Source organism: Nothobranchius furzeri, chromosome 3 (assembly GCF_043380555.1).
Source record: "Nothobranchius furzeri strain GRZ-AD chromosome 3, NfurGRZ-RIMD1, whole genome shotgun sequence".
Taxonomy (NCBI): domain Eukaryota; kingdom Metazoa; phylum Chordata; class Actinopteri; order Cyprinodontiformes; family Nothobranchiidae; genus Nothobranchius; species Nothobranchius furzeri.
Genome location: NC_091743.1, coordinates 49,853,430 through 49,880,271, shown reverse-complemented (window position 1 = coordinate 49,880,271; position 26,842 = coordinate 49,853,430). Strand labels below are relative to the sequence as shown.

Below are 26,842 nucleotides of genomic sequence, written 5' to 3'. Positions count from 1 at the left end.
TGCTATTTTGACTGCACATTGTAACACAATGACCGCGTTATCAAGTAGAGATAAGACCATTGTGCTCGGCTTGCTCAAAGGGCAGCTCAAAACACAACTCTGGAGCTAAGGACCAGCTCAGGGACAAACATACACTCACACTCTTATTATATGTCTGCAAACTACAAGAAAAGTGTTCTCAACGAGTTTCTGCCGACTGATGTGATTATTCCTGGCAGTTAAAAATCCTTCCTGTTTGTCTGAAACCTTTGGTTAATGCTTCACGGTGAGACTGGTTAAAGTCGGTGGTTATGTTTATGGTGGTACAAACTCAACACCTGTCAGCGAAAAGAACGTCCAATGAACTTCTGCGTTTAATGTCGGAAACAAGCAACAACAGCCACAGGGCCTCACCTGATTGGTTCCTGCCCGATCCTACAGGACTGAGGGGGCTGTTGCCAAATGACGTCAGGCTCTCCCTCCGCCCACCACTCCGATGGAAGTTGCCATAGTAACGATTCAGCAGAATCTGCCTCAGCACCTCGCCCTTAAAGTTGGGAAAGGGGGGGGGGGGGGTGTAACAATGTGACGCCAGTGTCAGAAAGAGAGAGAAAGAGAGAGAGAAAGAGAGAGGAGATTGTGTAACATCAGACATTTCTACAGAGTTTTATTGCTTTAATCAGATTTAGAAAAATGTCTGAAAATTACAACTTGCCAATAAATCTTGAGTCAAATCCTGTAATTGATTTTCCTAGAGCAGTCATGCATCAACTTTTCAGAGTAAATATTTAAACCTGTCCAACATCCTACAAAAATGACACTTTGTGGCATTGCAAAAAAAAAGTTTCCGCCTTGTGCCGCCCACGCGAGTGATGTTTGTTACAACAGAGACCCTTTGTAGAGTAAAGTGAGGTCCTGGTCTTTGCTCAGGCAGATGTGGGGGGCAGCCTTCCTACACTGTGACTCATCCAGTCAGTGGCATGACTTTAACGTTGTTATGGCAACCTCAGCCCATAGCCACCTGACAGACCTCCCGGGGAGGGGTAAAGCGAAAGAAATAAATGAGAGCAGTGATTTTGTTTGTCTGCGATTACGTGCAAATTATTGTCAGATGTGGGCGGTCCTTGAATGATGGCAGAAAAATTACATGAAGTCCACTGCTGCAGTGCTCCTGGGGTCATGGTTACTTTATGTAGGTGGTGTAAAGTTCTCATCTTTGATTAGCAGCAGATGAATCACCAATGTAACAGTTATTCCATTTTCTTAGATAATTATTTACTTCTGAAGGCCTCAGCCATGAATCCATATCTTACTGTTTGATGCAACTAAACTGAATCAAACTTACAATGAGACAATAAAAACAGCAACAGGACGTTGGTACTTTAGATAATATTCTTTAAAGAATTAAGTCTGAATGATTAAAAATCTGAACAAATTCAACTTCAAAACATGTTCTGTTCAACATTGGCAAACATTCAGCATGAGTGATTATTGATCAGCTGAGATAGAACTCAAAAAGCTGAAATTTTATCAACATTTTTCCTGCTCTGTGAACTCACAATCACTAAGCACCAGTTTAGGTTGGTTATAATAAACCTGTCCAATTTGGACATTTTTACTCCAGTTACTCCAAGTCAATCTGGTTATTATTAAGTTTGTATTTAGTTGATTATAGCTCTTTGGTAAAAACTGGCATCGATTGGTCAGAGCTGAATCATCGCATCTCTATTAAAAATGACATAATGAATAAAAGATGCATAGCAAAATATTTATACATTATTTGTTACACAATATAAAGATGAAAACTATTCAGTGTTTGAGGTTCCTGCTCTTCCTGCACACCTAAAACTACAGAGAAAAAAATATTTTATTATTTTTTAGTAAAACAGTAGCTGCATAAGATTAGTTGAGAATGTTTTAATAGATTAAATAAACCGAAAAGAAAAAAAAAGATATATATTTTTTTAAATGCAGAATGCATTAATGCTGTTTATACAGAATGTAAACTCCAGGATGTGTCCAGCTGTTCCTAGCTGCCATGCTGGTGTAAGTACCTACCCTCTTCTGGTCCGTCACCAGCTTGTCAGGTGGGCTCTGTTCCAGCTTCTGGGTGCAGTGAGTAGTTACAGCATTGTGACACAAACAAGAGTGTTATTATTCATGCAGTACAGAGCAAGCAGTTGTCAAATTAACCAACACATTGTGTACCTATCAGCGGTTACAAGTGGCCATGCAAAGGTCTGCTCATTGCAAGAGGCCATGCTTTCACTGTGAGGTCAGAAACCAGGGAAACAACAGCTGAAAAGCAGTTAAAACAGAGATGCGTGCATATTGTTGTTTAAAAAATAAAATAGGATTTGGTTACTTTCTGGATTCTAGGAACTTTAATGTGGTTGGTTATAATTTCTGTACTTGGTTAGTTACTCAGGACCTAAGATTTAGTTGCTCTAAAGTAATTGGATGTTTACACAACTATTCATCATGTGGGCACTAGGCTGGGCTCACACTTGCCATCACTGAGCAAAGGATGGAGTACAGTACAACCTGGACACATCATCAGTTCATCACTGGGACAAGACAAAAAACTTGTTCTTGATCAAACCAGCCAGCTAAAGTCTATTTAGAATCATCAAATCACTGATCATTCGTGATTTTAGCCAAACTTCTTACTGAATACTAAAACAAGCACAACTCCAAACAAAAGTGCTGACCACAAATGTTCTCTTTTAGAGATACTTCATGTCACTTCATGTCACTAAACCACATGATCTGTTCTCCTTGCAGGTTCTATCTTGCTGGCATGTGGACTTAACTGTTTTAAGGAATTCCCCTAATGCTAGCAAAACAGCTATTTAATTTCTCCCAGATTATGGCCGTCACGTTCTCTTCTTTTATGTCACAGTTATTAAGAATTACATAGCCAAGATCCAGATGGGGAGTTGTAATGTGGTTGTATTCAGATGTTAGGTTTCTGACTGAATTGTTTTCAGCACTGACATAAAAATCCAAAACAAAATCTAAGACATGGCTAATTGACCAAGATAATCATCTGGGTGCATTTCAAGGTGTGTAACCATAACAACCGCATCCATGCCACTTTGATAAAGGTGCAAACATATAGGTCACAGTCAGGAGATGTGAGAATTAATAACCTACAATGATTTAAGTGGACTGAAGACTGTCCTTAAAGGAAAAACTGTTTTAACCATACATTTTAAATATTTATTTTAATGTTTAAAGGTGTGGAACACTGAAAATCTGTTTTTTCATTGTTATTTGTGTTTATAATCGGTCAATCTTTTCATGAAAATAGTCTCCTGCATTAGATTCTGATAGAAAATAGACAGTGAAGCTCTAGAATGAGAAAATCCTGACAGATCTATGTCACACTATCGCCTAAAGGTTGGTTTATGCTTGACGCGTCCGCAAGGTCCGCATGGCTTCGCGCGGAAAAGTTGCGTCATTTTGCGTCATTTTAACAACCACGCCCCTCCACCGCGTCTCCGCACGGTTCAAGATTTCCGCAACGCGCACCTCGGAAATTTTCTAACCACGCGGACGGACGGACGCGGAAAAACATGGCGGACCGGCAAGAACTAGTATGGCAGAGGTTCATAAATACAGACATTTGTATGATTCAGCTCTCAGAGATCACCGTGATCAACATGTTGTTAATCATTCTTGGAGAGAAATAGCTCGCACTGTCGGAAAAGACGAGAACTCTGTTAAAAATGCTGGAATGCCATGTTGTAAACAGTAATTTCTACTTCTACTATGGTGTAGTGTTGGATGCATGCTGTAGAGCTCCATGCTGCCCCGTTCAGTTTAGGAGAATATTGGCTCACCGCAGAGACGAGCCGCATGAACCATAAACGCTGCGAGTTGCGAAGCGCGTTCCATCCGCGAGCCGCATCACCACGCGGAAAGTGAATGCGTCAAGCATAAACCAAGCTCAACATTCATGGACTCACCCATCTTGACTCACAACGGGAAAGGCTGTTAATGGTTTAGTGTCCAGCAAATGGCAGAGAATGTCCTGGCTAGTAGAAGCTAACTATTAGCAATAGCAACTTCACCATGCAGCAGAAGCTCCTCCAATCTTGTGTTATTTGTGGAGATAAAACAAACGTTGCAAGTCTATGGTAGAGTCGCATTACTGCTATCCAATCTGTGACAATATCAGGAAATAAAATTGAATTTTATAACTAATCAGCTGGTCATAACAAAAGGTTAGTTGTTCTACTTCAATATTTTACAGACATTAATTTAAGCTATGAGCATATTTCCGGCGGATTGTTGAACCTCGGATTCAGGAGGAACAATGTGAGTTTCGTCCAGGCCGTGGAACACTGGACCAGCTCTATACCCTTAGAAGGGTCCTAGAGGATGCGTGGGAGTTCGCCCAACTAATCTACATGTGTTTTGTGGATTTGGAAAAGGCATTCAACCGCGTCCTTCAAGAGGCCCTGTGGGGGGTACTCCAGGAGTATGGGGTACCAGGACCTCTGATACGGGCTGTTAGGTCCCCGTATGACTGGTGTCGGAGCTTGGTCCGCATTGCTGGCAGTAAGTCGGGCTCGTGTTCAATGAGAGTTGGACTCCGCCAAAGCTGCCTTTGTCGCAGATTTTGTTCATAACTTTTATGGACATGATTTCTAGACACAGCCGAGGTGTTGACGGGATCTGTATTGTTGGCCTGAGGATCGGGCATCTGCTTTTTGCAGATGATATGGTCCTGTTGGCTTCATCACAACTTTTGCTGGAGTGGTTTGCAGCTGGGATGAGAATCAGCTCCTCTAAATCTGAGACCATGGTCCAGAGTCGGAAAAGGGTAGAATGCCTTCTCCAGGTCAAGGATGAAGTCCTGCCCCAAGTAGAGGAGTTTAAGTATCTCAGGGTTTTGTTCACGATTGAAGGAAAGATGGAGCACAAGATCAACAGGCTGATTAGTGATGCGTCTGCAGTGATGCAAGTGTTGTACCGATCTGTCATGGTGAAGAGAGAGCTGAGCCAGAAGGCAAAGTTCTCGATTTACAGGTCGATCTACGATCCTACCCTCACCTATGGTCACGAGCTTTGGGTAGTGACCGAAAGAACAAGATTGAGGCAGAAATTAGTTTTCACCGTAGGGTGTCTGGGCTCTCCCTTAGAGACAGGGTGAGAAACTTGGTCATCCAGGAGGGACTCGGGGTAGACCCACTGCTCCTCCACATCGAGACAAACCAGTTGAGGTGGCTCGGGCATCTGATTAGGATTCCTCCTGAACACCTCCCTGGTGAGGTTTCCCAGGCACGTCCAACTGGGAGGAGACCTGAAGGGAGACCCAGGACACATTGGAGGGACTATGTCTCTCACCTGGCCTGGGAATGCCTTGGGATTCCCCCAGAGCAGCTGGCCCAAATGGCTGGGGAGAGGGAAGCCTGGGCTTCTCGACTTAGGCTGCTGCCCTTGTGACCTGACTACAGATAAGCGGAAGAGAATGGATTGATGGATGGATGGCATATTTTTTTTATCTCTGATGGTGAACCTTTTGCCTGTAAACTTCTTACTGATATTAAGTCTCTAAAAAGAAAGGAAAATGAATCACCCAATTAAACACATCAGTTTAATAATTTTGCAATTGAAAAACACAGTGGAAACTGTCAATGAAAGTCAGCAGAGGCTAATTAAAGGGTGCGAAGTTCTCAGTCTGTGCAGCATGAAACACAAAAACTCAAAAAATCAAGTATCACACTTCTCAAATGTACAGCTGTTTTCCCACTTTCTCCCAGGTTCACCTGAACAATAGTAACTCTGATTAGATACAACATCAGTTCCTGAAGGCTCAGTTTGGGTTTAATCAGAGGAAATGAAACTGGTATTGTAGAGAAGAGTGCTGCTCCAAATACACGGTTATGTAAAAGGACACATTAGGAGGGGTTGGAGAGAGGAGAGGGAAGGTGATAGGGTCACAATTACATAATCACTCCAAAAGTAACCAGGCCACTAAACCAATGACGCCGAGCTGCTTACAGAGGCCATCTGTCACACAAAACAACAGCTGAGAGTAATTCATGTGTTTCCAACACCAGCGGCCAAGAGAATTTATACCACTCTGAATAAAAGAAAACCACCATAAAAAGCAGCTAAAAGTAGTGACGCCTTCGTTGAGTGAGAGATGTGCTATGTTGCTAAACCTCTCTGGTGGGAGGTAAAACCTACTTTGGTAAAAATAATTTAGAAAATCATTTCCAACTTGATGACAATAATCAAAAGTATGAATTCACAAGTTGGTGAAAGACCTTCCAGGTGTTCAGAGTCAGATCACTGTGCTGCATTCGGGGGTTGGCTTACCTTCCACTGGCAGTGGCCGTTGTCAGATTTGGCTGAGTTTTGGGTGTGTTTATATGAGCACATTCAAATGGAAAAAATGGTATATTTATCTATATTTGGTGACGGACATTTGACTAAAATTCAGGCCTGAATCATCGTCAGTATCCAGATTTACCCAGTCGCCATTTGGCCTGAGGAATTTGATATAAAGATGGAACCAAACAGAATGAATAGTCCTTTTGTGGTTTTATTAAAGATATTCATTTTTTATACAATCATATCAAAATGTTCTCTTTTAATAATCACTAATTTGTAAACAATCCAAAGCTCTATTATTCAAACAAGAAATTCAAAAAGGTACCAGTAATAAAAGCTGCAAATTCTCATAAAAATTCTAATTATAAGCAAACAAAAACTGAATTACTTTTAGAATCCGACACCAACTCAAAGCAAACCAGATCATTTAATGGAGAGTTTCACAGCGGACTAGTCAGCAGACATATTTAGACATATTTGACTCACAAAAGCAGCTTTCTAAACAACCAACCAACACTCACATAAACTCATCTTTAACACAGTCAAGAATTTCCCTCAAACTCTTAAAGTAAACAATAAAACAAACAAATCCTTTTCAGTTTAGTTTCAATGAAACTGATCAATTTTAGACGCGAGACCTTTCACATCCAGTTACGCTCACTTAAAAACAGTTACTAAGGCCGTGTGTGGGTGGGGGTGCTGAAGCAGAGCCAGACAGAGTGCGAAAGAGAAAGTTAGACGACGTAAAAGGACTGAGGGAAAACACGGCACATGCTTGCATAGATGCTCTGAAAAACAGAAAATGCAAATCGTGGCATTTTAGTTTGTGGTATTTAAAAAACAACCCGACTGCACTGACTTCACACTAAATCTGAAGAGTTTAGCAGGTTTAGCAGGTTTTTTGCGGATTGTGCACAGTCGTAGATTAGGTGAAAGGTGTATGACTCCGGTTTCCTACGAGAAGAGGTCGGGGAAGTCTGTTCCTTCAGATTTCTAAACTTTACACATACTTGCAATAACACTGCATGAATTCAAGTTATGTGCTAAAGGGTGTAGAGTAATGTTAGCATTTGTAAAAACTAGTCCAAGGTCAGTCATCCATCATCTTAACTAGGGATGCACCTATATGAGATTTTAGGCCGATACCCGTTAATAATATTCCTGTTATTGCCAACAATCAATAGTTGCTGATGCCGATATATTCGCACACATATATTACACACACACACACACACACACACACACACACACACACACACACACACACACACACACATGCATTTAGCTATTACCATTACTGTCACTAGAGGTCGACCGATATATTAAACCTTTTCTATATCGGCCATTGGCCGAAATTATTTTTACAGGCCGATAAAAAAATAAAAAAATAAAAAAATCAGACACCTGTGTGGCCAACTGCCCCCGAAGGACCCCAACACACTATTATTTTTTAAATGTTTTGTTATGTTTGTTTTATATTTGAAGCTCAATAAGCATTAAGAGATTTATTGACTTATTTAATTTATACTGCACACAGTGAGTGTTCAGTTGTCCTTCACAATCAATGTGCTGCTAAAACATACATACACACACACACACACGCACACACACACGCACACATATATATATATATATATATATATATATATATATATATATATATATATATATATAAGTCGGCCTTAGATATCGCCATCGGCAACTAAAATTCTTTAAAAATCAGTATTGGCCTTAAAAAACCCTTATCGGTCAGCCTCTAACTGTCACACGTCTAAACAATGACACATCATCACCCTGTGAAACAGATACACAAACATAAACAATAAGGAAAAAATATTGGTGGTTAATATTGGTCCAGTTTTACTTATTGGACCAATACAGATATTTTAAAAATGACTAACATCGGCCGAAACTGGTATCGAGACCAATATATTATAAACCCTTAATCGCAACTCTTTCATCCTCACTAGGGTCACAGGGAGCTAGTGTCTAACCCCAGCAGTAATCCCTAGACAGGTCTCCAGCCCATCACAGAGACAAATAACCAGTCACACAATCACTCACACTCATGGAATATTTAGAGCCTCCCGTTAACCTAAACATGTACGTTTTTGGTCTGTGTGAGGAAACTGGAAAATCTGGATAAAACCCACACATCCATGAGGACAACATGCTAACCGTAACCCTAAGGCAGCAGTTGGAATTTGACTGTCTCGCTCTAGGACAACAGTGCAACCGAGCAGCCCCAGGATCAAAGGTAAAGATTACAAATACACAAAAGAATCAGCTGATATGGGCTTTAAAATGTGATATTAGAAAGGACCAGTATTGTTTATGTTTTCTTGCAATGTCCTAACTTTCACATACCATGCACATATCATATAATCACATACCATGCATCAAACTCTTCAGCTACTTATTCTCTCACTCAAAGACCAGAATACGACAGATCTGAGGTTTGTGAACTTGTGAAGAGTGGGTATTTGTTGGGTTTATCTCTGAAAGAACGTGATTCTATTCCTATTTCAAATAGAAGAGGTTGTCTTATTTTACACAGACAATGTTTAAAGTTTAAGTATGCATGATAGGTGATAAAGGATACTAGGGCTAGGCGATATGGCCTCAAATCTATATTGCGATATAATCTGAAGCATGTGCGGTAACGATATATATTGCGATATATTTTTTCCTCTGTTTATATATGTCAAAATGATATGCTTTTAAATATCCTCATGTGGCAAATATATGCCACTTGAGGCATATAGGCCTCCTCCTCCGCCCACTCCATGCTTGCAGTCACTGCCGTTCTGTTGTTCCAATGTCAGCAGGGTGCACATCTTAGTGACCTCATGTGTTATCGCGATATCGTGGTATTGCGATATAGGCAAAAACTCTATCATTACCCAATTTTATATCGTTTCTACCTTATATTGTTTATATTGTCCACCCCTAAAGGATACCTAAAATTATTCTGTGTTTTGTTGTTTTAAGAGGGGACCCCACATATATTGGTATCGGAAATTAAGAGTGACAATATCGGTATATCTGTAAAAAATACTAGGCATTTTTTAAAGCCAATGATCCTTGAAGTGAAAATTTTTCCAGTTTTCCTTTTATTTTTCCATTTATTGAACTCAAATATTTTTAGTTTCCTGTTTCTCATCAGAATAACGTTTGTTGGCAGATTTATTAAAATGAGAGAACAAGGTTTCCAAACTACAACTTTCATTTCTAAATGTAAAGCAAAATGTTAGCAGCTCAGAGTTGAACAGTCACAGATTTGCCTTTCTTGACAAGTAGCGATTAGGGCTGCAACGCTTAGTCGACACAATCGCCTCAGTCACAGAACACCATGTATTAATTAGTGGTTAAATGTGGGAGCCGTTCACCACAAACAAACAAATCTGATTGTACAAAGCTGTGCCTTCCTTCCATGGCAGCATTGCTGCAGTGCACGAACACCTGGAACATAATCACCACTGAGCGGTGATGCGGTGCTCGTACTGTAAAATTCATATCAGGATTTCAAAGACGAATAAAGAAGCAAACACAGTTCCAATGATATTAACATTCACTTCCAAGTTTGTAGAACTGGCATCAACACAAGAGAGGACCAGCACCTTTTACAACTCTAAGGACGGTACGTCACCGTCACCACATCAAACCACTGAGCAAATTGCTGAACAGGGTAGATACATGTAGCTGATCATCCCCAGCCCAACCACAAACACCACAGAGTAACCCCCTCACAGCTGCCATATCCTCCTCAGCTATACTGTATTTTACTGAATTGGAAACTCCCCAGGGCAAACTCCCAGTTGGTCTCACACACCTCTCAGATCAACATCAGAGGAAGTAAATACATGCACATAAACACATGTTTCATTCTGCTTTTTTGTTTCTTTTGAAAGTGCGTAAATAAACACACTTCTGGGTGTTTTTGCATGACACCAAGTCCTGTTTAAACCAGCGGTGAATTAAAATCTGGGGTTCACCACTGTTGGTCCTTGTGAGGACAGGGAAAAAGGCAGACAAAATTAAAAGACTGCACTCTCTCATTTTTGTAGCAGCTGACCTACTTCTAGACCAGACTGTAAAATGAGTTTTTGCTTTAATCAGAGTGGGTGCCACGGGTTCAGAGGAGATTAAATGTGTGAGTGGGAAAAGGGAGGAAAACATAAGCAATGCCAGTTTACTGTCAAGCATTCTGAAGAAAGCGATGGGACTTGTCTTTCTGTTAACGTGGAGGGGTGAGTGGGGGTGGGGGGGGGGCTTGTGTAACGGTTTTGATGAAACCATGCAGCCATGAAGCCAGGTGAGGAGGGCACCCTGTTGCTGTGTATCCTGAACTCCTCTGGCTCTTACATAACGCAGCCAAAGAGAAACAAATGTAGCCGATAATCACTATCCTGACATTTAGCCGTGGGGCAAAATATACACTGAGGAGATCAAAAAATACCTTTACCTTTAATGTACTCATCAAAACAGGCCTTACAAACACAGAACAGAACTGAATGAATGCACATAAACAGAAGTTACCCTTTTACGTTTCAGTCATACACCCTTTTCTACTTTCCTTGTAAGTCACCAGCAGAGACAAAAGCTAACTATGTATTTTCATATCCTGCCCACGCAAACTTTGCTGCCAACTTCTTTAGGTTTACACAATGTGGGAGACTCGGCATCCACGTGAGACAGGGTGTGAGTGAGTGACAAGCAGGAGAGTACCTCGGCTGCTTCAGATATTGACTCATAAGGACTTACAGGGGCAAAAGGGTAAAGTAGGAGAGGAGAATCATGTAGATTAGCACACATCTGCAGCTTTAACGCCAGGTATATTTTTAATGTGATGACAAACACATGCAATACCTCCAGCCCATTTCTAAAACCTGTTTTATACACACCAGTGTACACACACACGCACAAGCACCAACAACAAGTGGGTAAACAGTTCCTTCGCACTTTTATTGGCAATTACTGTTGAAGTTCGCACATCAGCGGCAGAGCTGAGTTCCAGGAAATAAAGCTTGGTACTTATGTAACCCCGGCTCAGAGTTGGCAAGGACCCAGGAATCGTGCAGCTCACAAGGAAGGAAAACTAGGACACAGCCTCAGTGACTGCCACTGCCCCTCACGTTCATTAACACTCACACACAGATAAAAGAATGCACACAGTCACAGCGCCTCCTACTGGTGCTTCAAGGAGGCAAGGGAAATACCCAACAAATGACTCGACACACAACATCTGCATGAGCATAAAACAGAAGGTTACATACATTTACTTTGTTTGTATGTAACTTAGTGTTTGCATTAAAATATTAAAACTCTGTGTTTCCATTTGTAACGAGTCATGTGGTCATTAAATTCTGGACTCATTGTATCCTCCCAAATTCTTCTCTTATCTTTATAGGCTCCTGCTAATTCCAGTTGTGCTAGGTCATAAACAGGATTGCTTTTAATTACATGGTTGACCTTTAATGATGGGTGATTCACATGTTTGGAGCATCTGCCTCACACACCCTTAAAAAAAACACCAAGAAAGCAAAACACTAGCAGACACTAGGAGTAAATATGAGAGGATGTCCAACTACATTACTACTGAGCTACCTTTTCTGTTTCAACCTTAAAGCTCTCACTGAGAAACGGTGTTGTACTCGTTCTTTTTGAAGTATGATTAGTCGCTCTGAGTTTCACATGCAAAAAATGAAAATAGTTTAACCCCCCATCGTCTGCATTAGCTGCAGAAAGGAAACAGATGAAGAATGCCAGTCTCTTCACAAGGAAAATGAGCATTTATGGACTCACCCACCTTGGCTTGTGGCTGTGCATCCAGGAGAGAGCAGAGCATGTATCTGCTAGTAGAAGCTAACCGCTAGCATTAGTACCTTAATGACATTTTATTAACCCTTGACTCTGGTTGTAATGTATTGCTGGTTTTGTTGCATCTATCTGCTGCTTTTGACACGGTTGATCACGCTATTCTGCTGACTCGGCTGAACCAGCTGGTCGGCATTCAGGGGACTGCCTTAGATTGGTTTAGGTCCTACTTCTGTGACTGCAGCTTTAATGTTATGATGGGTAGTGCTGCCTCCCCCTCTGCAGCTTTGACTTGTGGTGTTCCTCAGGGCTCTATTCTTGGAACCCTTTTATTTAATTTATATATTTTGCCCCTGGGTGATATTTTTAAAAAACACTACATTGACTACCATTTATATGCAGACGATTGCCAATTATATGCCTCTGTGAAGCCTAATGACTCCTTACAGCCCCTTGTTGAATGCTGCCATGATGTGAAGAGCTGGCTGTCAGAAAACTTTCTTTTGCTGAACGATGCCAAGACAGAGGCTATCATTTTCAGCCCTAAGACCTCTCAAAGTCCCCAATTGACCCACAAGTGGGTTGAAAACCTGTGTCGCAAACTTAGGGGTTGTGATGGATGCTAAACTAAAAATGGACATTCGTGTCAACCAGGTAGTTAAGACCTGTTTTTACCACCTGAGACGTCTCTCTAAAGTTAAGCCCATTTTAAAAAGCTGTCATCTCCATTCAGTTGTCCATGCCTTCATAACTTCCCATCTCGATTACTCTAACTCAGTGCTATATGGTATCTCCTCCTCCACTCTCGCTCGCCTTCAGCTAGTGCAGAACGCAGCAGCTCGATTCTTGACTGGCACCGGGCAGCGAGAATACATCACACCGATTTTAGCAAATCTCCATTGGCTCGATATCCATCTCCGGATAGAGTTTAAGATCCTGGTTTTTGTGTTTAAATCCCTCAATAACTTAGCACCTGGCTACTTGTCTGAGCTCATTCACCCTTATGTCCCTACAAGATCCCCCCAATCAGCCGACCAGCACCTCCTACATGTCCCTAGCTCCCGCTGTAAATCCTGCGGGGAGCGCGCCTTTTCAGTTTGTGCACCGAAGCTCTGGAACCACTTGCCCCTCCTGATCAGACTCTCTTCCTCTCTTTTACTTTTTAAGTCTTGTTTAAAAACTCACTTTTATTCATTGGCTTTTAATTCAGTCTAACTTATTCTCTTTCTCCTTTTTTTATTTGAATTACTCGATTTTAATAGATTTAGTTTTTATTTTTGATTGTTTTTTATTGTGTGTTTTTGTTCAGCACTTTGGTCGGCTCTCATGTCGTGTTTAAATGTGCTATAAAAATAAACTTGGTATGGTATGGTACCTCAACAACGTGCTGGAAAACTTTCAGGCTTGTGTTATTTGTAAAGATAATACACAAACGTTGCAATTTTTCCCCCAAGAAAGAAGTGCGAACGGGGCAAGGGATGATGTTGGAATATCATGAATGTTAAATCCCATCATGCCCCTAATCCCATAGCTAGATACAGACATTTTGCATGAGTATTTCACTGAAAACAAACAACCACCTACTACTGCAGTATTGGTTTTAGGTCCATCTAAACTAAGGGGATGTTTTCTCAATTAAAGAAAAACATTAAATTTTATTTCCAAGGACTGATTTCTGTTGATTTACAGAGATGGGCTGGAGTATTTTAACACCCTGCTATTTCACAAGTTCTCCCACTTAGAAATCATGGAGGGGCCTGAAATTTACATTGTGAAATTCCCACTGTTAGAGACAGCATAAAAAAAATCTGGAAATCGCATTGGATGATTTAAAGAACATATTTGTTTTGCACTGCTGCACATAAGTATTTGAACACCAATATATATATATATATATATATATATATATATATATATATATATATATATATATATATATATATATATATATATATATATATATGTCTTAATATTTGATACAGAAACCTTTGTTTGAAATTACAGAGGTCAAATACTTCCTGTAGTTCTTGACCAGTTGTGCACACACTGCAAAAGAGATTTTGGCCCCCTCCTGCACACACATCTCCTCTGGATCTGTCAGGTTTCAGGGCTGTTGCCAAGCAACAAGGGGTTTCAGCTCCCTCCAAAGATTTGCAATTGGATTTTGGTCCATAGACCGGCTAGGCCACTCCAGAACCTTGGTATTCTTATGGAGCCACTCCTAAGTTATCCTGGCTGTGTGCTTCAGGTCACATTGGAAGGCCCAGCCACGGCCCATCTTTAATGCTCTCAGGTTCAAAAGAAGTTTTGATAAAAGGACGAACAACTAAGTCCTTCAGGGGTACTTCTGAGTTAAAAAATGCTCATGAAATACATATGTGGAGTAACCAGGTAGGGAGGTTTTAACGTTGCAAATCTGCAGTGCCTGCCTCCAGAGGGTTAACACTCTGACTGAGGGGAGGAGGTTGTTGCTAATGGCTCCATCCTCTCCTTAATACAGTGCAGTCATCCTGTTCCCTTCACAAGAAAGCACCCCTTTCCACCCCCATGCTTCACAGTAGGGATGGTGTTCTTGAGATGTAACTCAATCTTCTTTTTCCTCTAAACACAGCTAGTTCAGTTTAGATTAAAAAAAGTTCTATTTTGGTCTCATCTGATGACACAACTTTCTTTCATGTCTCCTCTGGATAATCCAGATGGTCACTGGCAAACTTCAGACGGGCCTGGGCATGTGAAGACTTGAGCAGGGGAACCTTCCATGCGATGCATGATTTGATGGCGTAATATTCTACCTTCGAAACTGTGTTCCCAGCTCTCTTCTTGTCATTGACCAGCTCTTCCTGTGTAGATCTGGGCTAATTCCTCACCTTTGTGAGATGAGTTCTTGCATGGAGCCCCCATCCGAGGGACACCGACGATCGCTTTTAGCCTCTTCCATTTTCTGACAACTGCACCAACAGTTGATCTATTTTCAGCAAGTTGCTTGGCTATTGCCCCGTAGCCCTTTCCAGTCTTGTGGAGGTCCACAATTTTGACACTGGTGTCTCTCTGTCTCTTTGGTTTTGCCCATGGTAGTAGTTAGAGTCTGATTGACTGTGGAATGGACAGGTGTATTTGGGAAACAGTGGCTCAGGAGGTACAGCGTTGTAGGTTCAATCCCAGTTCCCGGCAAAGAATGCTGCTGTTGTGTCCTTGGGCAATACACTTTACCCACCTTGCATGCTGGTGGTGGTCGGAGGGACAGGTGACGTCTGTACTCAGCAGGCTTGCCTCTGTCTGTGCGTCCCAGGACAGCTGTGGCTATGATGTAGCTCATCATCACCAGTGTGTGAATGTGTGTGTGTGAATGGATGAATGATACATTGTAGTGTAAAGCGCTTTGTGGAGTCCTGTGACTCTGAAAGGTGCTATACAAGTGCAGGTAATTTCTTGTAATCATTTAACAAGCTCAGACAGGTGCTTCTAATTTTGATTAATAAGTCAAGTAGAGGTGCACTTCTTAAAGGCAGAGTAACAGGTCACTGAGAGCCACCAGTCTTGCTGATTGCCAGGTGTTTAAATACTTATGTGCAGCAGTGCAATAGAAATAAATTATTTAAAAAGAATACAATGTGATTTCCTGCGTGTTTTTATATGCTGTGGAAATGCACCTACAACGTGCATCTCAGACCCCTCAACGGATATCTAAGTCGGAGAAATTGCAGGGTGTCCAAATGCTAATGTTCCTTACTTTATGTAGTTTTTAACATGATGATTCATGTTCAGGTATAATATTTTTATAGCTAATTGACTTTTAAAAACAACATGATCAAGTGCAGGTGAGTAGGAGCAACTTTCAGCCCCAAATCCCACGTTCACACTCTGGTTGCCAAAATACAACCTGCCAGCTTCATAGGCAAGAAGCAGATACGTTGGTCAAATTTTACAAGTTGATAAGCTTAATGAGTAAAAAGCGACCAGTGAGTGAGTAGTTAAAACATCTGGAATAACCAAAGTCACCTGAGATAACTGCTCATTACATATCAGACTGATTAACCCAGATAATACAGAGGTTTCATATTTGATGCACCTTTTTCTAACTGCTCTACCTCTCTTAACAGGATTAGTAAGTAAATTCCTCAAAAACCTGGAGTAAAGTATTCACACAGGTTTTCTGACACTCAGAGGAATTACCTGCACAGGTAATAACTGGTTTTATGTTTGTGTAATTTTATTTTTATATAAGTAGGAAGAGGAGGTGACACGTTGGTGAGAAGATGAGGATATCAGTGAGAAAGAGGCGGAGGTTGGGTTAATAATTACAATCAGAAGATACCCACGAAACAAACCTCTGAGCTATTTCTAACCACAATGGGATTATTTTAAATCCTTGTCTGGAAGAGAAGCTGTTTACAAGTTTCAGAGACGCTTTCATGCCTTTTAAATGATGAGATTACTCTGTTTAAGGATCTACTTTAAACATAGTCAATGTGTCCCAAAATGACGTTTATATGATATGCGCCAGAAAAAGAGCAATATTATCAGGTGAGGCATGAATGCAGCTTTGTCACTTGGCCCAACTTACGTGTGACTCTTAACATGGGACAAAAATCAAGGCCCAACCCATCTCCTTTGAAACCCCATGCAGTGAACTGCACCAAACCCCTCCAAAACGCCATTATTTCCACTCACCATTACATACTGCAGAGATCGCAGCAGGTGTTTATAAAAGAATTACCCTGCCCTCGTTTGCAAACATCTGTGCCCAGATGCCCCACTAACAACACAGTAACAACACAGCAGCTGCTGCTGCCTGCAGTTACACAACCACTGAAGCTTATATGTAGACAGGAGCTTAGAGAAATAAGGACATGAATACGGGAAGAAAAGGGACCACCTTAAGCACATTCATGTCATTATCAAAGGCCCAGAGCTGAAAGATAACAAAATGTTTAACGGATTAGATAACAATGCTGAAAGGAGGAAGTTAACGCTGGTCAGTGACACGATCTGTTAGCTAAGTGTGTTGGGACTGCAAAAATGCATGTGAAGCAGAGTAGATTCATGCAGTGTGTGTTTGTGAAGGAAAATTGATCAGTGTCAGTAGAAAAAAGTGAGACAACATTCATCCATCCATCAATCCATTTTCATTCCCTTATCCGCGGTTGGGTCGCAGGGGAAGCACTCCAAGCAGAGAGGCCTAGACTTCCCTCTCCCCAGCCACTTTGGGCAGCTCCTCCGGGGGAATCCCAAGGTGTTCCCTGGCCAGCCAAAAAACGTGTTCCTCCAGTGTGTCCTGGGTCTTCCTTTAGGTCTTTGCCTGGAAAGCTTCGCCAGGGAGGCGTCCATCGCTAAGGAAGAGCCCAGACACCCCCTAATGATCTGGGATTTCTATGCATCATGGACAGTTGGGTCCCAGTCAAAGATCCCAGTGCCCTCACGGAGATTACGCCAAAATACTGTACATTTTTAATGTTCCTAGGCCTTCCGGGAGGGGTGGGAGGGCTCTTGACTATTTTTAAATCTTGTTTTAGCTGCTCACGTCTCAACTCTGGGATTCAGCCCTCACGTTTTGAGCTCTGCTTGTGGGAATTTGGTCTGTCTCATGTGTTGTCGGTGGCAATAATTGTTTTTTGAATGAATTTGCTGAGTTCTTGGCACACTATGATCATTAGTAGGAGATTTAAATATTCATGTTTGGATTCAAACATTCATTTATTTTTCAACCTTCTCAATGTCCACCCTGTGACTGGGAGATCGGGGTTCAAATCCTGGTCGGGTCATACCAAAGACTATAAAAATGGGACCCAATTTCTCCCCGCTTGACACTCAGCTTTAAGGCGTTGGATTGGGGGGTTAAACGTCCAAATAGTTCCAGAGCGCAGCCATTGCTGCAGTTCACCACTCCCCACAGGGTTAGGTCAAATGTGGATATGAGTGTGAGGATGACTAATGGGACTTTAACTTTGTTGTCCTGCAAAACCACTGGTTAAGGACTTTTGTAATGTACTGGAGTCTATAAATCTGCACCAACATGTTAGTGGGCCCACTCAGGAAATTGGGCACACCCTGGACTTAGTGTGGCTTGATTCTGTGTTGTTTATGTTTGATCCTGGAGTCTCTGAGTGTTCGGTCGTTAAATGTAATGATTTTCCCACTTCTTTATGGGCAAAGTAGCAAACACAAAAGCCAGGATCAAAGCCCCGGCTTTTGATTAATCAATTTTAATACCTTATTTGACAAGTTTGAGTCTTTTCAGAAGATAGTTCTCTCTGAGATACATGGTCTTCAGAATGGGGCCCTCTGGCTCTCCTGTGGATGTTTTGCCTACTAGGCTATGTGAGGAGAATTTTCCACACTGGGCCCCTCCATTTTGGCCATTATTAATAATAGCCTGCAGGCGAGTGTTGTCCTGTCTTCTTTCAAGCATGCAGTGGTGCTATCCCTGTTAAGAAAACAGCCCTTGATTTGTCGGACTTGGCGAATTTTAGGTCCAAGTACAGTTTAAGTACTGTTTCTCTTAAAAAGGCAAGAGAACTTTGTGTATTAGTAGCTGATGTTGTTTTTGGAAGAACATGGGTGCCTGTAAGGGTTCCAGTCTGGTTTTAAAGTTGGGAACAGTACTGAGTCTGCTCTTTTAAATATTTTAAATGATGTGTTCTTAGCCAATGATTCAGGGGACAGTGATTCTGCTACTATAAGATCTCTCAGCAGCTTTCGACATTGTGGACCACAATAATCTTCTATCTCGGATTGAGCAGAGGGTAGGGATCACTGAACGTGCCCTGGAATGGGTTAAGCCCTGTCTCTCAGGGAGAAGCTTCTGCATGAAACTGGGTGACTTATCTTCCTTCTGTGCTGGCTTCTCATGTGGGGTACTTCAGGGGTTTGGTTCATTGTGGTTTTCCCTCTATTTGCTGCCCCTTGTTTCAATTCTTTGGAAGAGCAAGATCAATTTCCATCTGTATGCCGATGACTGCCAAATCTATTTTCCCTTGGACCTCGAGTGAAGAGAGGGATGGAGATGTCAACTAACCACTACCAGGTGGTGAGTTGGCTCTGATGGTAGAGGAGGATGCTGGTCAGACTTGGTAGGCCCAAACATATTCTGAGTTTTTTTTTTTGGGAACATCTAGCAGTCTCCTGTCAGACGGTCATTTCCCACCTCTGAATGAAAATGAAAACATTGCAGGGGAGGCAGAGGACACTGACTCCGATTGGGCCATGTTACGTACCTCTATTGTGAAGGCGACGGACTGTAGAAATACTGTCAAGAAAAAAAAGTGGTCCTACCAGGTATTTTTGGACTTTCAGAATCCAGAGGTAGCTAATGAGTACTAGCAATCCAAGCGGAATGCGGCTCAGATGGTCATGGAGGCAAGAACCGGGGCATTGGAAGTGGTTGTTGAGGCCATGGAACAAGACTTCAGTATGGTTTTGAGGAGATTCTGGTCCACCATCCGGCATCTAAGGAGGGTAAAGTGGTGCACTATCTAGGCTTTCTTTTGTCAGATTCTGTTCATAACTTTTGTAAACAGTATTTCTAGGTGCAGCCAAAGTGTTTTGGAGGCCTAAGGATAGAGTATCTGCTTTTTTCAGATGATGTGTTCCTGTTGGCTTCACCAATGCATGATTTCCGGCTTTCACTGGAGCAGTTTGCAGCCGAGTGTGAAGCAGCTGGAATGACAATCAGCTTCTCCAAATCCAAGACCATGGTTTTGAGTCTGAAGAATACCTCCTCCGGGGCAGGGACAAGGTCCTGCTTCAAGTGGAGAAATTTAAGTATCTGACAAAATGGAGCAGGAGATCAATAGGTAGATTGGTGCTGCTCTTAACTATGTTCTAATATTGTACAGCTATAAATGGCGAGGCGTCCTTCCAATTTTATGGCCCTCGTCTCTGGAACAGGCTGCCAGAGGACCTCAGGGTCAAAGAGAATGTTCATGTTTTTAAGAGCAGGCTTAAGACTCACCTTTTTACTATAGATTTTAATTTATATCTGTTTTTAGCTGCATTGCTTGTTTTATTTTTATTTTATTATTTACAGGTCCTTCTCAAAAAATAGCATATTGTGATAAAGTTAATTATTTTCTGTAATGTACTGATAAACATTAGACTTTCATATATATTAGATTCATTACACACAACTGAAGTAGTTCAAGCCTTTTATTGTTTCTAATATTAATGATTTTGGCGTACAGCTCATGAAAACCCAAAATTCCTATAAAAAATTTGCATATTTCATCCGACCAATAAAAGAAAAGTGTTTTTAATACAAAAAAAGTCAACCTTCAAACAATTATGTTCAGTTATGCACTCAATACTTGGTCGGGAATCCTTTTGCAGAAATGACTGCTTCAATGCGGCCTGGCATGGAGGCAATCAGCCTGTATGGAGGCCCAGGATGCTTCGATAGCTGCCTTAAGCTCATCCAGACTGTTGGGTCTTGCATCTCTCAACTTTCTCTTCACAATATCCCACAGATTCTCTATGGGGTTCGGGTCAGGAGAGTTGGCAGGCCAATTGAGCACAGTCATACCATGGTCAGTAAACCATTTACCAGTGGTTTTGGCACTGTGAGCAGGTGCCAGGTTGTGCTGAAAAATGATATCTTCATCTCCATGAAGCTTTTCAGCACATGGAACCATGAAGTGCTCCAAAATCTCCTAATAGCTAGCTGCATTGACCATGCCCTTGATAAAACACAGTGGACCAACACCAGCAGCTGACATGGCATCCCAGACCATCACTGACGGCAGGTACTTGACACTGGACTTCAGGAATTTTGGCATTTCCCTCTGCCCAGTCTTCCTCCAGACTCTGGCACCTTGATTTCCGAATGACATGCAAAATTTGCTTTCATCTGAAAAAAGTACTTTGGACCACTGAGCAACAGTCCAGTGCTGCTTCTTTGTAGCCCAGGTCAGGCGTTTCTGCCGCTGTTTCTGGTTCAAAAGTGGCTTGACCTGGGGAATGCGGCACCTGTAGCCCGTTTCCTGCACACGTCCGCACATGGTGGCTCTGGATGTTTCTACTCCAGACTCAGTCCACTGCTTCTGCAGGTCCCCCAAGGTCTGGAATCGGTCCTTCTCCACAATCTCCCTCAGGGTCCGGTCACCGCTTCTCGTTGTGCAGCGTTTTCTGCCACATTTTTTCCCTCCCACAGACTTCCCACTGAGGTGCCTTGATACAGCACTCTGGGAACAGCCTATTCATTCAGAATTTTTTTTCTGTGTCTTACCCTCTTGCTTGAGGGTGTCAATGATGGCCTTCTGGACAGCAGTCAGGTTGACAGTCTTACCCATGATTGCAGTTTTGAGTAATGAATCAGGCTGGGAGTTTTTAAAAGCCTCTGGAATCTTTTGCAGGTGTTTAGAGTTAATTAGTTGATTCAGATAATTAGGTTAATAGCTCGTTTAGAGAAACTTTTCATGATATGCAAATTTTTTTAGATAGGAATTTTGGGTTTTCATGAGCTGTGTGCCAAAATCATCAATATTAGAAACAATAAAAGGCTTGAACTACTTCAGTTGTGTGTAATGAATCTAATATATATGAAAGTCTAATGTTTAACAGCACATTATAGAAAATAATGAACTTTATCACAATATGCACATTTTTTAGAAGGACCTGTATATTTTACTTTTATTAGACATTTATGTCTTGGTATTTTACTATCTTTTAATCACTTTTGTAGTTATTTTACTATCCATATTAGCTCTTATTATTTTTTATGTTACTTATTTGTTTGTGCCAGAGTTTTCCTCGGTGGGGCCCTCTGCCTCGGGGGTGGTGGTCGACTGTGGTGGTCTGGGCGCACCTCGTGGAGTGCTTAGGTGGTGATGGGGGGTTTCGCCCTACCTCCCTGGGAGGTCTGGGCTGGTGCCTTTGCTGCTGCCGTCGATCGACTACTACCAAGGCAGATGGCTCACCTGATGGCGTGTCATTCGTTACCTAACCCATCTGAACTCTAGTGTTTACTTATGATATTTTATTTATTGATCTTTTTTTTTAAGTTTTGTGTGTGTGCATGTGTGTCATGTTCTGTGTCCCTCTGGTCCCCAGCCCCCTCCTGTTCTCACTCCAGGTTCTCCTCTTGTGTCTCATTATCATCCCCAGCTTTCTCTAGGCTTCCCTCAGGTTTCCTTCTAGTCCCTCCCTGGTAATTCCTATTTTTATTAGTCCTCCTCATCCCTCTAGTTATTAGTTGTTTATATTTGCCCTTACTCTTTAGGTTTAGTTACTCCGTGTTTTATAGGTTAATGTTGATTTTCTCTCCTGCTTAGTTCTTTTCCCCCATTTAGTTTATTGAATGCACCTGCCTTCCCTCCAGAATCTCACTCCTCACACCTGTCACCTGTTCCCCTGATTACCTCCCTCTGTGTTTAAAAACCCTGTCTTGTCCCTCAGTGTTTGTCGGTCCAATGTTGTCAGAGTGTTTTGTTTCCCCCGTGTAAACCTTAGACTCCTGCTCAGTTAAGTGACCTTCAGAATTTTTCGTTTGTTCCTGATACCTGGCTTAGCTTCCTGTCCGTTGTAATGTGAGGAAATATGGGTTTTCTGTGCAAAAGGTCATTTGACTCGGCTGGGTCAAAGAGCTGGGTCGCTGAGAACTTTAACCCACAGATTGAGACCTTTGCAGACATGAAGTCTGCAAGAGTCTGCTGGAAACCATAACATCTGCCACCTGCAGTACCAGAAGAAGGAGTTCTCATGGACAAGTAGTCATAACATAACAAGTCTTAAAAATTCCTTTTCTCTATTTTAATGTTAAAGAATAACCATTATCATTTTGCTCATTATAAATGTGTTTTAATCAAATGAATGATTCTTATGCTTTGGGTAATTATAATGGATTAATGAATCCATACTTAATTAGATAATGTTTGAGGATGTTTGTTACCGACCTTCACACACACACTCAAGCACACACACACTCAAACACACCCACACACAGATTCTCACAGTAAACTCCAAAACACATTTGCTGACGCACACGTTTGCTTTGAGAAGAGAAAGGCTTTTGGTAAGTTTCAGTCTTTTGATTCAGTTCGTGCTTGACAACGAAAGAGAGGACCTGAAGAAACCGAAGGGGGGACAGAGCCGGTTGGCTCGTTTCTCCCCCCCTCACGCGGTTCCTGCCAAGCCAGACAGGACAGCTGAATTGCAACTGCTAACGCAGACTCGTCCAGAGTCTTTGATTTCTGAGTGAATTAACTTAAGAAAGCGCATCAACAAAACGCTTTACCATCAACGTGTACCGAGGGCAACTCTGGACCGGTTTGTGGCGCATCTTTGTCTTCTTTGCCAGCCAAGGTGCCCTGGATGAAACATCATCCTAAGGTGACGTCCCGGGTCCAACAGGGGGTCCGATTTTCGGTGAGGCAGAACACGGCAGATAGCGTTTTGATGCATCTTTTCCAACTAAACCTAAGTTTATTCAAACCATCACTTTTCACTCAGACACCTGTTTCTTCCTGAAGCAAAATCAGATGCACACACGCATTCATCTCACCTCATGTTCATTTCTCACTACACTTTGCACACACGCATCCATAATCACATCATATCACTCTCAATCTTCATTCACCACAAGGTCTATTTGAGCAAGAACAGCATATCAACTGTTAAAGATTGTCCCACAAAGTTGCCAATGTTGATTGTTATTTCCTGTTTGTCAATTTCAAAATCATTAGTTTAATTTGAAGAATTAAAACTTTTAATTGTCAAACTTGTTTCTTCATTGAACTGAAACACAGACCCACGGATATTATCGACAGTTTATGGATGAAAACAACCTTTGAGTCTTCTTAAAACTATACAATTTGGTTATTAATTTAATAAAATTAATGTCACAAATTAACATGTAGAATGGTTCCTCTTTCATAAAAGAGCATAAACCACAACGCTACACCGTGATTTTTGTATTATTTCCCAAAATAAAGGATTCTACCTTTTTTCAATTACTCCTGCCTCATGTCGTCTGGAGCTCTGCATTTTGGGTCCTACTCCTGCTCCGAACCTGACAGTGTGTGTGTATGTGTGTGTTCCTTAGGATATGGGTTGTGGGATTTATCTTTTTTTTTTTTGGGGGGGGGGGGGGGGGGGGGGGGTGCAACTGTCATAATTATTTTTTTATTTTTGGGGAAAAGATGGGATTATGGGTTTTATGGGATGATTTTAACCTGTAAAGCACTTTGAACTGTATTTTTTGTATATGAAAAGTGCTATACAAATAGTTTGATAAATATTTTGTAGAGATGAAAAACAAAACAAAAACAAAAAAATGAAGTGGTTTTTTTCACCTTTGTCTAAAAACGTCAGTCAATAACAAGGCTTGGGCTGAAACCAACAATTTGACCATCTGGTTGTCTCACCGGACAACCGCACTTTCACATTTATTTCGTCACTCACTCATTTGCAAATGTAGCTGGTGTGAGAGGTTCCCGCCCAATTTTATCAGAGATGAAGAAACAGCCAGCTGCTACCATTTCAACTTTAGGACAAACTACAAGAGTCCCAAAAAGAAAAACACCATTTGAAGTCATGGACAACAAAAGATATTTGCTCCTGGAAAACTGTGACTCGTGTTTAGCGCTCTCTTGTTTAATGTGGCAATGTGCATTCCCACTTCAGGCCTCTCAGGTCTAGGAATGATAGCCAATGGGAGGAGTGAGAGTTCTGTGACAGAGTTTGTGTTTAAAAGCTAGCTTGTTTTGTAGATTAACCATTGCAGTTTTAATAGTCTGTCTACATTCTAACCATAATCTATAGTCATAGGGATTGTAATCTGGGTAGGCTCAGAAATTCTTTTTGGTCTGGAAACACCTTAGGAAACCCCAGGATGAGCTGGAACCAAGAGCTGATGTATACGAAAACAAAATGGATGGGCAAGCAATCTGGTGTGACGGAGGGCAGAACTAGGACAGCTAAGGGGTTTCTTAGTGGCAGACATAGACTGCTTGTGTTTTTCTCTGATGGCCAATCGGTGTACAGAATAGAATTTAAAGCTAAACACTAAGACCAACCACGACTATGTGATCGTAACTGTGCTTGGCAGCGTGTCCTACCTTCTCTCCATAACCTCTGTCTTTTGTCATCATCTCCCGAAGCGTCTGCAGAACCTTGATGCACAATTTCTCCTCATTTTCTTCCACCAGCTGCTTGGTATGCTTGATCAGCCTGCACATATAAATCAGTCATCAAGTCTCATTTAGGAACCATAAATTAAGCTGCTAAACACACAATTATCTGCATATCTTACTTGCATATAAAACCTCCACTCTCACACTTCTTGCGTGAGTCTGTGTTTTCGGGGAAGAGCAACTCAGGTCGATGCAGCACGTCCACCAGGACCGACAGCTCTGCTTGGACCAGTGGAGACTGACGGTCCTCCAGAGCTGCCACGATGTCCTATGTCACAGGATAAAAACAGCAACTTCTTTCATACATGTTGAAATGAACATGTATGAGTTACAACAAACTAGAGCTGAAACAACTAATCGATTTAATCGATTATTAAAATAGTTGACAACTTATTTAGTCATTGATTAGTTGTTTTATAATCGTCTTTTACCATAAGCGGTCTTTTATTTTTAACAATCTGTTACATCGGTTACAATCTGTTAAATTTGCAGCCAGTGTGTGGCAGTAATGAGCCACTAATCTACCAGTGGATGTTCGTGACTTTTAAAGACCCATTTTGATGCCAAGAATGCACTTATTTTCAAACGACTGCAAAAGTTATTTTAGGTTTGTGTGCAAAGACGCAACGGAGTAGGGAGCCTAAGTCAACGAAAAAATGAATGCAAGTCAATGGGGCCAAAACCGCAATTTTCTAATCCCGTTATGTGCCATAAATTTCACATATGATTTCCGTGAATTTTAAAGACGCATTTTGATACCAAGAACGTGCTTATTTTCGAACAGGGGGAAACGTTATTTTAGGTTTTGTGTGAAAATAAGTTCAGGACAACAAATGCGAATCATGAAAGTGACGTCATCGAACCAGACACGGAGAAAACTACGCTAGGGGTGGTGACGTATGTGACGTGCCGATTTCTGGTGTGTAGTCATGCTAATTACAAACTTTTACAAGCTGACAAATCTGAAAGTATGTGACTGGCATGGTCGAAACACCCATCATTACTTTTCATTTAAATTGCAGTTCAACATATCCAGGGCGTAAGGCAAAGCGGATTAGAAAATTGCATTTTTAGCCCCGTTGACTTGCATTCATTTTTTCGTTCTTCCGAGGACCCATGAGCTGACCGGAAAGGGAGGAGACTTAGGCTCTCTATAGGTGCCTTAGTTTTTAATGACATACCATGCACATGGCAGATGCACATGCTCACACTGAGTAAGATGGCGGAAAAGGTACAGGAGAAAAACAGAAACGATAAAACTGAAGAAAAACCCAAACAAAACATCACAAGTATGGGAGCACTTCACTCTAGGTGCAGCGAAAAGACGGGTGACCTGCAAGATATTCCAAAACGATCTTGCGTGGCATGGAAGCACGACTTCTCTAAATGAACATCTGAGACGAAAACATTTCGGAGTTGATGCAGCGGAAGAGCCAGCCTGGTAAATAACTTCCACCTGATAAGAAAATAAGCAGTGGTCCCTCACTAAAATGCAGATCACTTTTTGTGACTTAGCAGTTTCGCTGAGTTTGTTATAGTACATTTTTACACAGTATCTTTGTAGCGTACTAACG

General features: G+C 41.6%; 1 protein-coding gene across 2 annotated transcripts in view; it reads right to left on the bottom strand.

Annotated features, from left to right (window-relative positions):
• The window catches only part of LOC107384050 (inositol 1,4,5-trisphosphate-gated calcium channel ITPR1), a 120,442-nt gene that overhangs the window by 37,751 nt on the left and 55,849 nt on the right, over positions 1 to 26,842 (bottom strand). The window contains exons 37-40 of one of the 2 annotated variants that reach the window (XM_054739643.2): positions 25,388 to 25,536; positions 25,194 to 25,305; positions 2,038 to 2,085; positions 394 to 526 (exon numbers count right to left, since the gene is read on the bottom strand). In XM_054739643.2, coding sequence (XP_054595618.2) covers positions 394 to 526; positions 2,038 to 2,085; positions 25,194 to 25,305; positions 25,388 to 25,536 — 442 coding nt within the window. The remainder of the gene's footprint in view (positions 1 to 393; positions 527 to 2,037; positions 2,086 to 25,193; positions 25,306 to 25,387; positions 25,537 to 26,842) is intronic. The other variant, XM_054739639.2, reaches the window with a different exon arrangement.